Below are 15,276 nucleotides of genomic sequence, written 5' to 3'. Positions count from 1 at the left end.
AGAATTATGAAAAAGTAGAACTATCTACAAATGAAGTTAATGATTCATCTAGAACTATTTACAAGTGAAGCTAATGGTTCATAAAGGGCAGGTTGCCTTCAAGGGTAAGTCTAGTTATATATTATAATTGTATAAATCATGTGCTCAGTCCAGATCTATCTTCCTCCTTTTTAGTGCTGCACTGTCAGTGCTGGGTTCTTTGCACAAAGATGTGGCTTTCTCTTGGGATTATCTTTTCTCTGGGGATACTAATTCCTGGAAAATTCAGCTTGAAATTGCAATCTGACAGGTGAGTGTGAACAGGGTTTCATGAAGAATTGTGCATGCAGTGAAAGTCCCAGGAACTGTGTAAGAATAATAATAACAATTATGAGCTGGAAAACTGAACACAGGGTTACTAAGCTGTAAGCTTTGTAAGATTGGGAAAGAAAACATGAAGATGGGAAATGAAGAATGAGTGAATCGAATCCAAGCCAAAAAAGACATAACTACAGCTGTAGGAGCCACAGAATGGCCCTCAAATGCATCTCAGAACACCTTGTTTCCATTAGTTGAAATTCATTTGGCTTAGCCTATTTGATAATGAACTTTAAAACCAGATGCTGCAGGAGTAAAATGCCTTTTCCGAGTATAAAGCAAGGGGTATGACTGAGCAAAATTATCTCTATTAATAAAAGTCAGATTAGGTTATGTGAAAAAGATAGTGAAGACCTTCCTGTTGAAAATCTCTAACAATTATAAAAAAAAAAAAAAAAAAAAAAAAAAAAAAAAAAAAGCTAAGGGAGTTATTCCAGATAACCTTCACTCCAAGGTGTTCAGAGAATGAGATTATCACATTTTTTTTATTACTGATTAATGTTTTGAAAAGTATGAAATCTCTAGTTATGCTTTATTTTCCATTCTCAGTTGCACTTTGGAAAATGAGTGATGTAAAATTATTCTGTTTGCGTATCTAAACTGCTTTTGTTTCATTCACCCTCAGCTTTCAAGGAGCTAGGTAGCTGCCATTGTGGCAGCTGGGATTTGCAGGGTGGGCATGAGCATAGTGTGGAGGCCACCTAGTCACATACAAGTTCACACATGGAATTTTCTAAAGCAAATGGAGAAAGTAGTCTGGTGCTGAATGCCTCTAGATGAATTATATCGCTAAAATATAGTTATGAAAATTTCAGAAAACCAAGCAATACCTACAGCAGGTAAGTTCCCTCATAGTGTACCCATTCAGCAGCTCTCCTGGAAAATCTCCTAGCAGAGCATACAGAGTCACTACTTCAAATGTATTATTTCCTTGGATAATATTCAGTCTTTAGATTTGTATCAGAGATGCAGTTAGAGCCTGATTTCAGTGAACAGAATTCAGCAGATCCCTGGTAATGTATTTTTCATTTTTGTTTCTAATTATTGTCCAGAATTGAACCTGTCTAGTACTTGCATGGAATTTAAAAACAGGTACTGAATGGTCAGTGTGACTTTGGGTGGGCAGCACCTGCACAAAGACCAAATTATTAGTAAAGCCAATTTTCATTGTCCTCTGCTCTGTTTAACAATGAAATGAAATATCCAATCTATGAGGATACACAGCTTGTGCTGAGAACAGTCCTTTAATTTGTTAAGAAAGCTTAACTGTACAATTTTTAAAACTGTAGTTCTCATGGGGTCACATGGGCTGACTTTGCACTTCTCCACTGAGAAACTTAGTCCATAATCATAAACAAATGTATGCTTTCTAATCTTAATTTACAATTAAAAAGGGTTTGTCTCCACACTGGCTATTGTGAAAGGTTTATCAGTAAATAAGAGCTGGCCATCTGGCAGCAATCTGACTGTCTGGAATTTCTCTGATTTGGTGTAATTAAGACATAATGTCAATGAGTATAAAAAGATATTACAGGATATTGTTTCCCTTCCTGATAGACAAAGAACATAGCAAGCCTAGGCATTTAGAGAGAATATACTCTGAACTGCAGCAGAGATGTTTATTCTGCTAGCAAAAATGTTTATCCTGCATCTACAAGGTTTATTAAAGACATCATGACTGTTGTACCATTCCTGTGAGCAATACAAGTGTAATCATTTTCCCCCACAGATATGGGGCTATTGGCATCTCATAAAGCAGTAGTAAACTGCCTGTTTTAACTACCAAGTTCTCACTCAGAAAAGGTGATATTTTCAAGACAGATGTAAGAAACCCACAAATCCCCCTATTTCTCTGGGGATAAAGTGAATGAATAGTGAATTCTATTTGTATGTATATTAAGCTGATAATTGTACATTCCTGCATGGAAGCACAAAAGATAGCAGTTGCAGTTCAGATGATGAGAGCATATTATGTTGATGACTATGATGACCATGGCATGCTTTTGCAACAAGAATTTCTGCTACAAAAGCTTTAAAATGTAAAATGGTAATTTTTTATACTTATCTGGTAAAGACTCCATTGAAGTCACTAAAAGAGACTGTGAAGCAGTTTTTGGTTGTTTGCAAATAGGAAAGTTTCTAGTGTTGCCCATTCTATTCTCATCAGTAGTGGATAACTGGTCTCCCACCTTTGAGTAATGCAATGTAGTCATCAACATCCACTCCTCACTCTGAAACCCTTTCACCAGAAACTTCACACTTACTGTCAATCCTGGAAAGCTGATCTGAATGAACACTGAAAAAAAATACAAAAAAAACTTAAAAGGGCGTTTTTAACAGAACATACTGATTTGCTTTTTCTGCATTTCCATCCATTTTACTTTGTTCTTTGCAAACTTTAAATATTTTCATCAGATTAAGCCTGTAGTAGATGAAAGTTCCATGAGATCTCATGAAAACATATACTAAGGCAATGGATTCTGTGGTTCATTTCTAGAAATATAAAATTATAGATTCTGTACTAGAAATTTTTTATTTCTTGTGAATTGAGTAAGAATATGCAGTTAAAATAGTTGCTATTTTGGAATAAATTGGCTGCTCTCATGAAAAGCAGTTTGTGAGCATCTCAAGTTCTTAGCAATGTTCATTTATCATGACTATCGAAAGTTTCTGCATACTGAAATAGACCAGCCAAGCACAAAGTTAATCTGGAATAATTGAATAAATCCCAAATGTCAGGGGGAAAAAGTGACATCTTATCAAATAAACAGCTTATCATGTATTACCAATGCCCTCATTCTGGCCCTGGTCCTGCAAAGGCAGAAACACACATCAGGGCTCATGCAAGCAGTTGGCTTCTGTGAAGCTGGTATGGTGAATAAAACACTGCCACTAGCGAGGAAGCAGAGTGGCTAATGCTCTAGCAACAGAAAAGTCACAACACTTAGTCCTGTTTGCAGCCAAAACATTCCACAAATTCATAATTCAGAGGTGTTTTTGTTGGAACAGTGCTATTACATGCTCTGTCTTCCTTCTACATAACAAAATAAGTCCTTTTGACTTCTGAAATCATGGACACTTCAACAGACCTTAAAACTGATCCTGTTTCTCTACTGAATTTCCAGGGATCAGGTTTTGCATAATGTGCCAGAAGCATTTCAGCAAGTCCAGCATCTTCAACATCTTTGCAGTACTTTAATGGTAAGTAAAAATAACCACATGTGCCAAACAAGAAGAGTGGGATCTTGGGCTGTAAAACAGATATGCATGTAGCTTATGATAGGAATGCAGGTTAAAATAAACTAGAAAAAGCTTTCTTTAACTTTTTTTTTTTTTACTACCTGAAGGAATTTATGTGAAGATCTTAGTTTCTTTGCATGGCTCTTTGAAAATGCTGCTCCTTATCAGTGGTGCCTGAGTCAGTAAAAGCACTTAGCTTGTACTGTGTGCTCTATGAACAGATGACTAGAGAGTTAGCAGGACAATTTGAAGGAAAACTTTCATTTGTTGATATGCAACTACTCTAATATAGTTCTCATTTTGAAAGCAGAGCTTCATTTGTACATTTCTTTTTTCTCTGCACAGCTGGATTTGTGGAAACCCCTGCTGCCTGAAGACATCAGAGCTGGGGAAGACCTGCACATAAGGGTTCCAGCCTCTCTGGTGCAGGAGGTGAAAGACAGCTTAGATGAGCATATGATCTCTTACAGGTACAATCTCTAATACCTTGATGGGGAAGACTGGCTGTGATAATCTTCCTTGCTATCAGAAAAGGACCAAGCCCTGTCTGATAAACAGTCAGCTTGTACTGGCAATAGGACCCAACCTTTGTTCCAAATGCCTCCAACTTACCTTGACCAGCCAAACACAGAGATGCTGTATGAACCTTTAAAAGTCCATTCCCCTCTGCCCTATGTATTTTCCTTCCACCTAGCCTGGACTGTGCTTCTGGAGCTGGAACCTGAGACAGCCCAATCTGTCTTGTTCCCTGCTGTGGCCTTCTCAGCAGTCACTGAGAGGATGGCACTTGGATAGATGACTCAATATTTTAGTCTGAACTCAAGAGGCCAAACTTGGTGTAACAACTACTTATAAGAGCACACTTTGCTCTTGGAAAGCATGGCTATCTGAATGTAGGGTCCTTCCACTTCTGGAGAGCCCAAAGGTTTAATTGGTGTCACTGCAGGGAAACAGTCTCTACCTCTCCTTTTCCCTTTCCTGTCTCTTCTTACTCCTCTGGTTTGGAGAAGAGATCTTTCAAATTGAATATTCAGCCACTTCCTTCAAAAGCTTCATTTTTCTACCCGTATCCCCTTCAGCAGGCTGGTGAGAATTTCCTGGCACCATCCAGCCAAAGAGAGACATCCCAACTTGGGACAAAGATCCCAGTGGCAGGTGGGCACTATGCACACAGCTGGGAGCCACAACCTGCAAATGTCCCACAATGTTTTATCTCACCTGAGCAGCCACATCGTCCCTCACAACCAGAAGATCTAATCCAGATACAAAGAGTGTTTATAATGGAAAATGGGATTAAATAAGATCTATACCTCACACAGTCTTGTTCCCATTTGGAACTGACTTTTTCAGGTAACTGGTAGCTAATTTAATTTAGTTGTATTTAATATAAATAACCTTGTAGTCATTCAGGGATGATGATAAATGGCCTATGGATATAGACTGACATTTACCAATCAAAGATGAATTTAAGGAGGATTGGTGTCACTTCAAAGCTGTTTTGAGTTAAAGCTGATCTTGACATCCTGCAACTTCCCTGACAAGTTCCTTTAGTAAGTGTGATGCCCTGACAACCAGAGATTAAGAGATTGGAGCCAGTACAAATTATCTAGCATGAGGTTTACATATTCAGTACTTAGACAGCATTCCAGAAGATATTTAACCACTATTTTTATGTCAAGGCTCTTCATTTTCTAGTGGTTTCAACTGATTCTAGTGGACATTTAAATAGTAAACTGAAATTAGCGTCTCAACTTTGTTTTCCCTTGGCCAGAACTATATCTACCTTACATAGGGTTCTAAAGAAAGAGAGGAGTAATTATTAGTCATGATGAAAATTTTGGGTATGTATTGCAAAGAGGCTGAGATGAATACAAGAGTAATAGAGTCAAAGTTCCTATAACAGATTCAAAGCAGGAACCACCCTTTAGAAGGCAGTTGGCATGCAGGGAAGATAACATGACAGTCAGGTATGTAATGATATAAATGACATAAATGACAAGTTATAATAAGGACATCAATATTCCAACTGTGTCAGACTCTGTGGTTTCGATTCTCCAGAGCACTGATAAGGTATTTTGTGTGTGTGGTTTCACTTCATGGAAATTTTTACTGCCTGAATTTTAGTTTGAAGTTTAGATGTGAATAAACATCAAAGCTCAGACTTAAAGTCAGCTGTAACTATTATTAAAAGTTTCTTTCATGCAGTTTCCAGAAATGCTTAAAATTGCCACTGTCAGCAGAAAAGCCTGGTAGTACTTCCAGCATTTGAGATCAACAGTGTTGGAGTTACCTTTGCAATTGTTTTATCACAAGCGTTTCCAAGGAGCACAGATTTGCAGCAGTTACAAGAGGCTGACTGCAGTGAGAAAGAACAGCCTCTCATCCAAAGTCCACTCAAGCCAAGGAAAAGGTTTTATTGACTCCCTGGATCATGGAATCATGCCTGTGTTATACTAGTTTCTGAGCTATTTTTGTAGCTAAAAAGCAAAAAGAGCTATTTGAAGGAAATAAGGGGTTTGTTCTGATTTTTGCAAATTGCAATGAATATTTCTGTGAAATCTTTGCAAATTCAAAATGTCTCAATAAAATACAATAAAACCTAATCTTAATTTTTTCTCTTTCACTTCCTTTTCCCAATGGTGGTATTTTTGGAATTTTGCTCAAAAATAGAAGTGGTGAAGAAAATAAAATCTTGAACATTTTTCCTTGGTAGAAAATTGACAACTTAAAAAATTTGGTAAAAATTATTATTGTTAAAACCTTGTGTACTTTGAATTTTGCTTTACATGAAAGGAACTGTAATCCTGATGGTGATGATCTTGCCAGGCAAATCACAACAGAAGAGGTTAAATCCTTTTGTTTGCTGATGTAAACAATAACCCCACCATAACAGTTCTGCAGCAACTGTTTGGGCTTCTTTTCTCTTCTATCTTCCCTTTCCCCATCCTTCAGAGTCCTAATACCTGATGTGCAGAAACTTGTGGATCAGAGCATGCCAAGGGAGAGGAGCAGATGGGTCTCAGGAGGTTATGTCTACACTGAATACCATTCAATGGAAGAGGTAAAGAAACTAAGTCTGCTTGTGTACTTTGTTGTTTTCTGTTCTGTAAATGCCACAGCAGGCAGCTCTGTCTTTGCAGAAAGCTCAGATGAAGTCAGTGGACCTCTTTCTGACTTTCTTCTTTAAAGAATCAGTCCGTGCTCTTTGACTAGAATCCTAGCCTGGTTGAATTAAATATGGATTTGCCATTGATTTTGATTAAATCTGCAATTCTTCACTGAAAAAAATATAAATGCTCTGTGTGAAGCAGCTGCACTGTTTTGCAGATAATATTCTGTTTCATTTTGCTGGTTTGCTACCTTTCTTTATCATTCTTTATCTCTAGTATTTATTAATTGAAGTCCCAGTTTGTTTATTGCTGAGCCAATTGTGAAGTGCAATGACTATTGTGGTGTCTGGAATCCCAGTGCGGAAGAAGAGGTGAACAGTGGGAGATCTGTAGAAAGAAGTAATTTAAGGGCAGGGTTTTGACACTTTAGGGGAAAACAATGTCTTAGGGGTGGGCATTGATGACTTCTTGGTGCCATATTTCAAGCACCAGTTGGCAAACCTGGAAAAAAGCAGCGTATGGTGGCAATTCTTTCTCCTAGCTGCATAATAAAAATGAGAGAACAAAGTCAACTCTCACGTAGGTTGTGCTTGAGCTACCCATTGAGGATGACTGCTGCCAACTCAGATGTGGAAAACCAGTGCTGATAGGGAAGAGACTGTAATGCTGTTTTGAAGAGTTGATGGTGTGGTTTCATGTCTGGTGAGCTCAACAGGAAGATGCCCAATAGGATGGGCATGTTGAACGAGATCCAGAATGGAGTATCTGTGTCGCATTTCAGCAATGTTCTCTTTTAACACCCAGTGAGATACAACCATGCCTTTGCATAGAGGCATGTGAAACACTTTCCATGCCTGTAAGGAACATCACAGACTGAAATAAACTCTGAGGAAAACGTTGCTTGTCTAAACAAAAGAAAATACTTTAATGTGGAAATAGAAGTGGGAAAGAGAAGGAAACTCCCACTTTGGACAAGAATTCTTTGTAACTATTTCAGATTTATCAATGGATTACTCAGATCCAGAAGAACAACAGTGAGCTGGTGACTCAGCACTTCCTGGGGAAGACATTTGAGAATTGAACAATGTATTACCTACAGGTAAGGGAGGAAATTTCCTTTAATAATAAAACATATCTTAACAAAAAAAAAAAGGTACTCAGGAGAAGACAGGATTCAGATGTTTCCTAAGATAGTGTTCATCCCAATTTACTGAAATAACAGGAGATGGTTTTACTCCTCTACATTATGGTAAGATTTGCCAACTTCCACAGACACTATCATTATGAGCTTGCTATTGCTATTATGTACTGAAAACAACAAATTTAACTGAAGCCTTGTTTAGAAATACAAATCAAGCTGAAACTAGCTTGGCAACAGCTGTGTGTGAGGATAAAGACTTTCAGTTTGTTATTTTTATTACTTTTTACAGCAGATAGCCATTGTGCTAGCAGTATTCTATGACTTTTTTATTGGACACATTAGCAAAAACCATAGTCTTAATATTTGGGTTAGTTATTGCCTAATCTGTTCCTATCACTGAGTAGTATTAAATACCCTGCCTTTTTGTCACTCCTCTTCTAAAAACAAAAAATTAAAATATCTTCAACTAAGAGCAACCACTCCTGTGAATTATATTTTTCATTTGAATACAAATGAAAAAGGAAAAAAAGAAACTGTTCTATTAACTGTTCTATTGACACTTCTGCTCAACAGACACTCTAAAACTCATGCCTTGTAATGCTATAAAGATCGGCTTATAAGGAAAAAGAGCTTGTTATAAAGATGTCTGTAGTAATAATAATAATAATAATCTCAGATGGCTCAACAGCATATCATGGCACATCTTTTACTTTCCTGTATTACATTAAGCTATTTTATTGTAATGTAACAGTTTTTAAATTATCACATTTGCATTCTCTTAGATCAGCCAACCATAAAATAAAACCAAAAAGATAATTTGGATGGACTGTGAGATTCATGCCAGAGAATGATCTCTCCAGCCTTCTGTCAGTGGTTTGTGAAAGAAGTGAGTCCTTACTCTTCCATATAGATAATAAGCAAACCATATCACTTTGGACGCTTCAGTTATCTTTTCTATTGTGGTACCAAGTATTATGCTTTTCTGTTAAAATATTATTTGCAAAATTACCATATAGCACAGATATCTGTGGAGACCAAAGTCTAAATCACTGATTTGCTGATGGTTTGAGATATGGGATGATATTATTTAGTGTGCCAGTTCCTCCACCTGAATGTTTCCAAAGCCTTCCAAAACTTGGTATCAACTTCTCCTTTTCTCACAGTGGCTGTTGGATCAAGCCTCTCTCTATCAAAAGGTCACAGTCCTCCTGAAATAAAGAAACCCTAATCTATGATATAGCAATGTTCCATGTGTATAGAAAAAGTACCTGGCACACTGGGGATCAAGTAGATGTTGGGTACCATGGTGATATCCAGGAGTGAATGATCACCTGATGATAGTTCTAAACTCACTCTTTGCAGTGATTACCACCAAATTCTCTGCTCAGTGCTCTGTATTTTTTCTTTTCAGATTCTTCAAAATTACAAAACTGACCCAAAGATAAGCAGATTTCTGCAGAATTAGGACCTCTATGTCTTGCCAGTCCTTAATATTGATGGCTACACCTATTCATGGGAAGAAATGAGTAGTGAAAATCCAGGAACTAGACTGAAAGTCAGATGTGCCCAGCATGTTTTGTTACTTGTGGATAGGGTCATAGCAATTATACTTAAACAGGAAGCAGTGATACTCACATAAATCCTCTCATGGCAGAGATATTTTGTTTCTTCTGGCAAATCAGTGATCACTTGAGATTGCAGAGCTAAATATTGCTAGCAAATGTCACAAGACTTGGGAAGACAAAACCACAAGATAATTGGTTTTGGGTTTCTGGGGATGGGATTACTTCTTTGATAATAGCTCAAATCCTGGTTGATGGACTTAAGTATGTCTGGAAGAGTTACTCATTCTTCATAAAAGATGTCAAGTAGCAGATGGGTCTTAGAACCTTTGTACAGCAGAGGAGGAGAATTGGTCAAATATCAGGCTATTTGGATATGAAAGAAGTGTGCCCTCACAAATAGTCTTCCTTTTCTGACATGGAGAATAATGCAAAATGTTGATCTTCAGCCACTCTCACCATGCTTTTAAGCCCCTGTGCCCAGTTGAAGCACCTTTTAATGCAGGATCTTTGGATGGCCTGTGGCTACCACCATGTGGATCAGGCTGTCTCCCAGCTTGCTCCCTGTCAGGCATGGGGCATACCGAACACTGCACTTGGATGCACAGGTAATTCAGCTGGGAAGCTCATACAGGCGGTGCAGTGAGGTCCGCACAGAACCTGTACAGCCATGACTGTAGCAGGGAACCAGGGAGCAGTAGCAAGATTAGCTGACAAAAAATAATTAATCTTCATGAATCTGAAATATACTATCATCTCTTATCTTGCTTAGGAGTGCCACACTGCACAGAAGCAGTTGAGTACTACAGAAAAAGCATACTAGAAAAAAAAAAAAAAAAAAAAAAAAAACAAGGTCAGAAGGCTTATTTCAGGGTGCTCACAGGTTTGTGGCTGATGACAGCCTGGCTGTAGTAGATGAAGTGTTCTGTCACTGAGCTTTATCACCCCTGCACGCGGAGTTGTGCTCTTACAATACCAGGGTTAGTTACAATGCAGAGGTCAAAAAAAAGGGGTATTTACACCATATAATCACTGGTCCATATGGATCACTGAGTTTTTATTATGTAACAGAAGTTACTTTTCTTCAGGATCGTTTGTGGAGGAAAAGCCATTCTCCATATGAGAATGGCACATGCTATGGCACAGATCTGAACCGAAACTTCAATTCATCCTGGGGCAGTAAGTTTGAAGTATTTCAGATCATGAACACAAAAGTAAAGCAAGAGTAATAACTAGTTTCTGAAATAAAATGTAGTCCTATAAGAAAGGAATATTCATCTTCTTGTCATCAAGGCATACGTAAAAATAAAATCCTAGTTTTTCAAAATATTAACTCAATGACTTTCAACCAGCACTTATTTTTGTGAGCAGAAAATTTCTCTTATGTAACTATATCTCTAACTCCCTGCAGGAGCAAGCATCAGCTCTAGGCAGGAATGTTAAGAGTTAGTCACTTAACAGCCAGTATTTACATTTGCCATGAATTTCAAGGAGCCTCCAAAGCTTCCCTGGTGTGTGGTATGCTGTGGTTGTGTCAGAGTGTTTTCGTTGCAGTCATCCTGTAAATGTCCAATAAATATTTCAGTCTTGCACAAATTTTAGTTGCTACCTACTGAGTATAATGCTAAAGTCCCACTGAGCTGTCTAGTCCCCTGCCCACATAAACACATGCCTTAACACTCCAAGGTAAATTTCCCAGTTCCCTCTGAACTGGTGTTCTGCATTTCTCCATTGATTCAGTGTTTGTATTCCTCCCCAGGTATTGGTATATCCTTTAACTGCAGAAGTGATGTCTTCTGTGGATCTGGACCAGAATCAGAGCCTGAGACAAGAGCTGTAGCTCAGTTTATCAAAAGCAAGAAGATGATGTTTTGTGCAATTTAACAATTCAATCCTATGGACAGCTCATCCTTACCCCATTACTAAACCTCCAAGTAACAATGAAGAACTGGTAGGGCAAAACATTTATCTTCTACCTTTGTAGAAAGTACAGGCAGTAGCACATGGTGCAACTTTACTTGCACTCTTGCCTTTCCTTCAGAGGAGCTGGGCTTGTTCAGGGATTTGGCTTGAACAGAGTTACTGCTTCTCTGTTCAGCATCAGTAAGGTTTATTTGTCTCAGAAATCCTAATTCTTCATCTTAAATCAGGAAAACTGAACTACTATAGATAGGGTTAATGCAAAGCAAGGTAAGTGGAGAAGAGCACCAACTTTTGCTGCATACAAGAATGAATTTATGCTTTAGGATGCTAGCATATTATACAAATATAGTTATCATGATTGTGTCCAGAAAGGGTATTCCAAACATGCTCAGAAAAATGGGAGCAAAGTACTTGGTTACTTCTTCCCTCAGTTTCTGAGTGTTCTGATTTAAGTTCACTTATGTGTGTATTTATGAAGATTCCAGTAGATGAAACACTAGTCAAGAGCATGAGGTATTTGGGTTTGGACTTCATGTGAGTCATTGGAGAAGTCATTTATTTTGTCTATGGATCAGTTTCTAAGGATGGTGGGATACAGAGTCTATGGCAATAAAACAAGTAAGAGGTCAATCAGTACTGTAGCCAGTACTAGTGTGTTATATAGCATAGAATCTAAACTCTCCAAAATACAGGCTCTAGCTTTACAGTAAAGCAAATAAGATCTCTACCTAGTAGCAGAGTAATCTTTAAAATTTTAACACAATATGCATTAAAAAGAATCAAGAAAAATTTGTTCAAATGTTTCTAATGGGTTCCCCTAAAAACCTTAAAGCTGATCATATGTAAATGTAAAGCTGAAAGAGACAAAAATTTTGGTCCACTCAAAATAATTGCCAAAGGTACTGCCACTGATGCCAAGGCTGTTCCTATTTTGAATTTCCAGATGCAAGTTGCAAAGGAAGCAGCTGCTGCATTGACAAGAAAGTATGGGACCAGCTACAGAGTAGGATCAACTGCTTTAATTTTATGTAAGTTATTTTGTTTCCCTTTGACTGCTCTGTGTTTCAAATAATTGTGTCACATGCATCAGCAAGTACTGTTTTGCTGAGTTTCCACTTTGAGTAATATTTAAAGGGCCGGTTTGGTGCAACATGTCAGCAGCAGTCATTTGAATACAAGATAACTCTGTAAGTTATAAAGCTGACTGCAGGAATGGACGAAGCATTGATCAGAAGCTAGTTCCTACATGGATTCCTCACAGATCCATCACAGGGGACAGGAGGAGATTGGTGATAGATCATCCTGACCTTGCTGAAGTCAGCAGCAAAACTCCTATTTGTCTCCACAGCAATCAAGCAAAAATTAAAATCCCAATCAGGTGTACAGTTACTTCATCAGACATTATCACATGGCAGCTGCTTGCAATTCTGTGTGAAATATATCGGTTTCAGCCCTGTTCCTAATAGACTGAATGGCCACATCACAAACACATCATAGCTAATATGAATTGACAGCCTTTACAAAGAGGATTGAGGGCCCTAGAGACTGCCTAGTAAACCCAATATTTTCCCAGTAAGCAATAAGTCACGCTAGTCAGTGAGAACAGTAAGTAGTTGGCTCCAGAACCCATGTGGTTTGCATATTCCAGTGACTGTCCCTGCCAGGCCCCAAGTACCAGTCCCAGAGGCACAGACTGCATGAACAATGCAGTGTAAGTGTAATGCAACTTGCCTAGGGCTGCATTTTGCCAAGGTTTGTACTTACACTGAATAGGTAAGAAAACAATCCACAAGGAAGATGAACAGAGATACAGGGAGAAGACAGAAATTTTTCAGATTTGACCAAAATTATGCTTTTTAAAAATATAAATATATATAAATTTTAGTCAGTATCCATGTAGGAAATGAAGTACAAGAACAGGTAAATGTCCAATCCATCTTGTACTCCACACTAGTCACAGTAAAATGCTAAAAACACAGAATCCCTGAAACCCATCTCTTGTTATTGTACACTACCATCTTATGAAGAACTGTGTCACTTAGGAAACTCCATACATTTTTAGTATAGCTAAGAATTACAGCACCTAGAAACTGTTCTCTGTGTCACAGTGATATATGGTTACTGCTCAGTTCAGGGTTTCTGGTATAAACTTGTATTTACTCTAACAAGAAGTATTTTTAAAGAACCATGCTTAATACAAATATCTCCTCTCTATTTTTAAATTCACAGACAGTAACTCAGGCTCCTTACGGGACTGGGCCCACACGATTGGCATCCCGCTCTCCTACACATTTGAACTACAAGACACGGGCACTCATGGATTCGTTCTCCCCGCTAACCAAATCCAGCCCATGTGTGAGGAGACTATGTTGGCTGTGACAACAATCATACACTATGTTGATAAGAAGTACTTCCCAAATAGAGATGTGGTGCTGACCTCCAGCAGCTTGGACCTGAGCCTTTGTCTGAGTATTGTACTTACATGGTCTGTTTCTTAAAAACTGCTTAGAGAACCCAGTAAGAGACTCACATGAAAATATAATGTCCCCTCAAAAAGAAAAAGTTACATCAGCAAAGGAATTTAATGTCAAGTATTTCAATAAAGGCTCATCCCATAAAATAAAAGGACTTGTGGTTTGATAGCTATGTTTTTGGGAAGAAGGAAAAGATAAAGAGCTGTGGCAATTTCCCAAGCTTCACTTGCTGGCTCTGCTTAGTCTTTAAGTGACCTTAAAACATAACTCATGACAACTACCCATGGGGACAGAGCACTATCACTCCCTGGTTCTTTGGAACATGTTTTTAGGGGCTCACCTGGGCCTGCGTAGTCCTTCTCTCAGCCACAGTCCCGATCTGTCATAATTTTCCTCACTGCCTGAACCCACTAACTTCTGTGTGTTGCTGGCCTCAGCAGGACACCTGCGAGACTTAGAAGTCCTCAAATCCCACTACAAAAAATTGGATGGCTTTCTTGTCCTCCACTTTCCTTCCCTAATCTGCCACATCTGGATTCGCTAGAAAATACAGGGCCTGAAAAGCTGGTGAAATGTCATGATCAGGAAACCATCTACAACAGCCTGAAGCAAGCTAAAGAGTTGAATTGGTGCAAGCATGTAGGGACAGAGAAGAGGTGTGGCCCTGTCACTTAGATGTGGTCAGATTACTGAAGATAGAAGGTGCCCAGATCCTCCAAAAATTTGAAAGCAAAAAGGAAAAGAAAGATAAGGATGGGCTGCTATTCCTACAGAGCAGACCAGAGAATTATTTTTTTGCATTTTCAACTTCCAAAATTGACTGGTGGTGACAATTATCCTCCTTAATTTAGACTCTTAAGGGATGTTATTAAAGATTGTACATAAAGGAAGTCTATTTACAAAGAGGTTTCTTTCTTACCAACCACCTTAATCCTTTGGGGATGACTGTACAGAAGGGGGTCCTGTTGTCTGCTCTCCATCATTTGGGAGAGCCTGCAACCTTCAGGGATTTGCCTGGGATCCTCATGCAAAACTGGAAGCCCAGTGGAGTGCCAGAGGAAAGGAAATATTTCAGCCCCTTGAGTAGGGACTCTCCAATTGAGCCAGTCAAAAGAGAATGCCAAGGTAAGAGTTTCTGTGTTGTTACAGCCAACGCCAGAGGGTGCAGGGCATCCACTGAAATAGGGAAGGCCTATTTTAACCTGTACTCAGCTTTTGAATCCAGGAGTCCCACATTCTAGAAATATGTCCACCAGGCTTGGCTACTACAGATAACAGATGGGGGGTTTTGTTGTGATAGAAAATGAAGAATCCAGGGAATAGGAAAGAAAAAAAAGAAAAACCAAATGTCTGATTTTCTCAGCAAATGTCAAGATTGTGCTTCAAATTTGAAAGTGTGCTAACCAGAGATTTTTCAACAAAATATTTCCAGCTTTGGCGAAGAGAATGCTGTCCAATTCTCTTCCAAT

General features: G+C 38.5%; 1 protein-coding gene across 1 annotated transcript; it reads left to right on the top strand.

Annotated features, from left to right (window-relative positions):
* The first annotated feature begins 209 nt into the window (after positions 1–209).
* CPO (carboxypeptidase O) lies at positions 210–13,831 on the top strand. Its single transcript, XM_053982899.1, is given in 14 exon segments — positions 210–289; positions 3,483–3,558; positions 3,943–4,067; positions 6,550–6,658; positions 7,705–7,806; positions 8,631–8,694; positions 8,697–8,734; positions 9,260–9,374; positions 10,485–10,589; positions 11,170–11,271; positions 11,274–11,327; positions 11,330–11,361; positions 12,277–12,361; positions 13,563–13,831. Coding segments are annotated over 14 exon segments (1,356 nt in total).
* Positions 13,832–15,276: the final 1,445 nt, after the last annotated feature.

This window comes from Vidua macroura, chromosome 7 (assembly GCF_024509145.1).
Source record: "Vidua macroura isolate BioBank_ID:100142 chromosome 7, ASM2450914v1, whole genome shotgun sequence".
Classification (NCBI taxonomy): domain Eukaryota; kingdom Metazoa; phylum Chordata; class Aves; order Passeriformes; family Viduidae; genus Vidua; species Vidua macroura.
The sequence above is the reverse complement of the archived record's forward strand: the minus strand, read 5'-3'. Positions and strand labels throughout refer to the sequence as shown.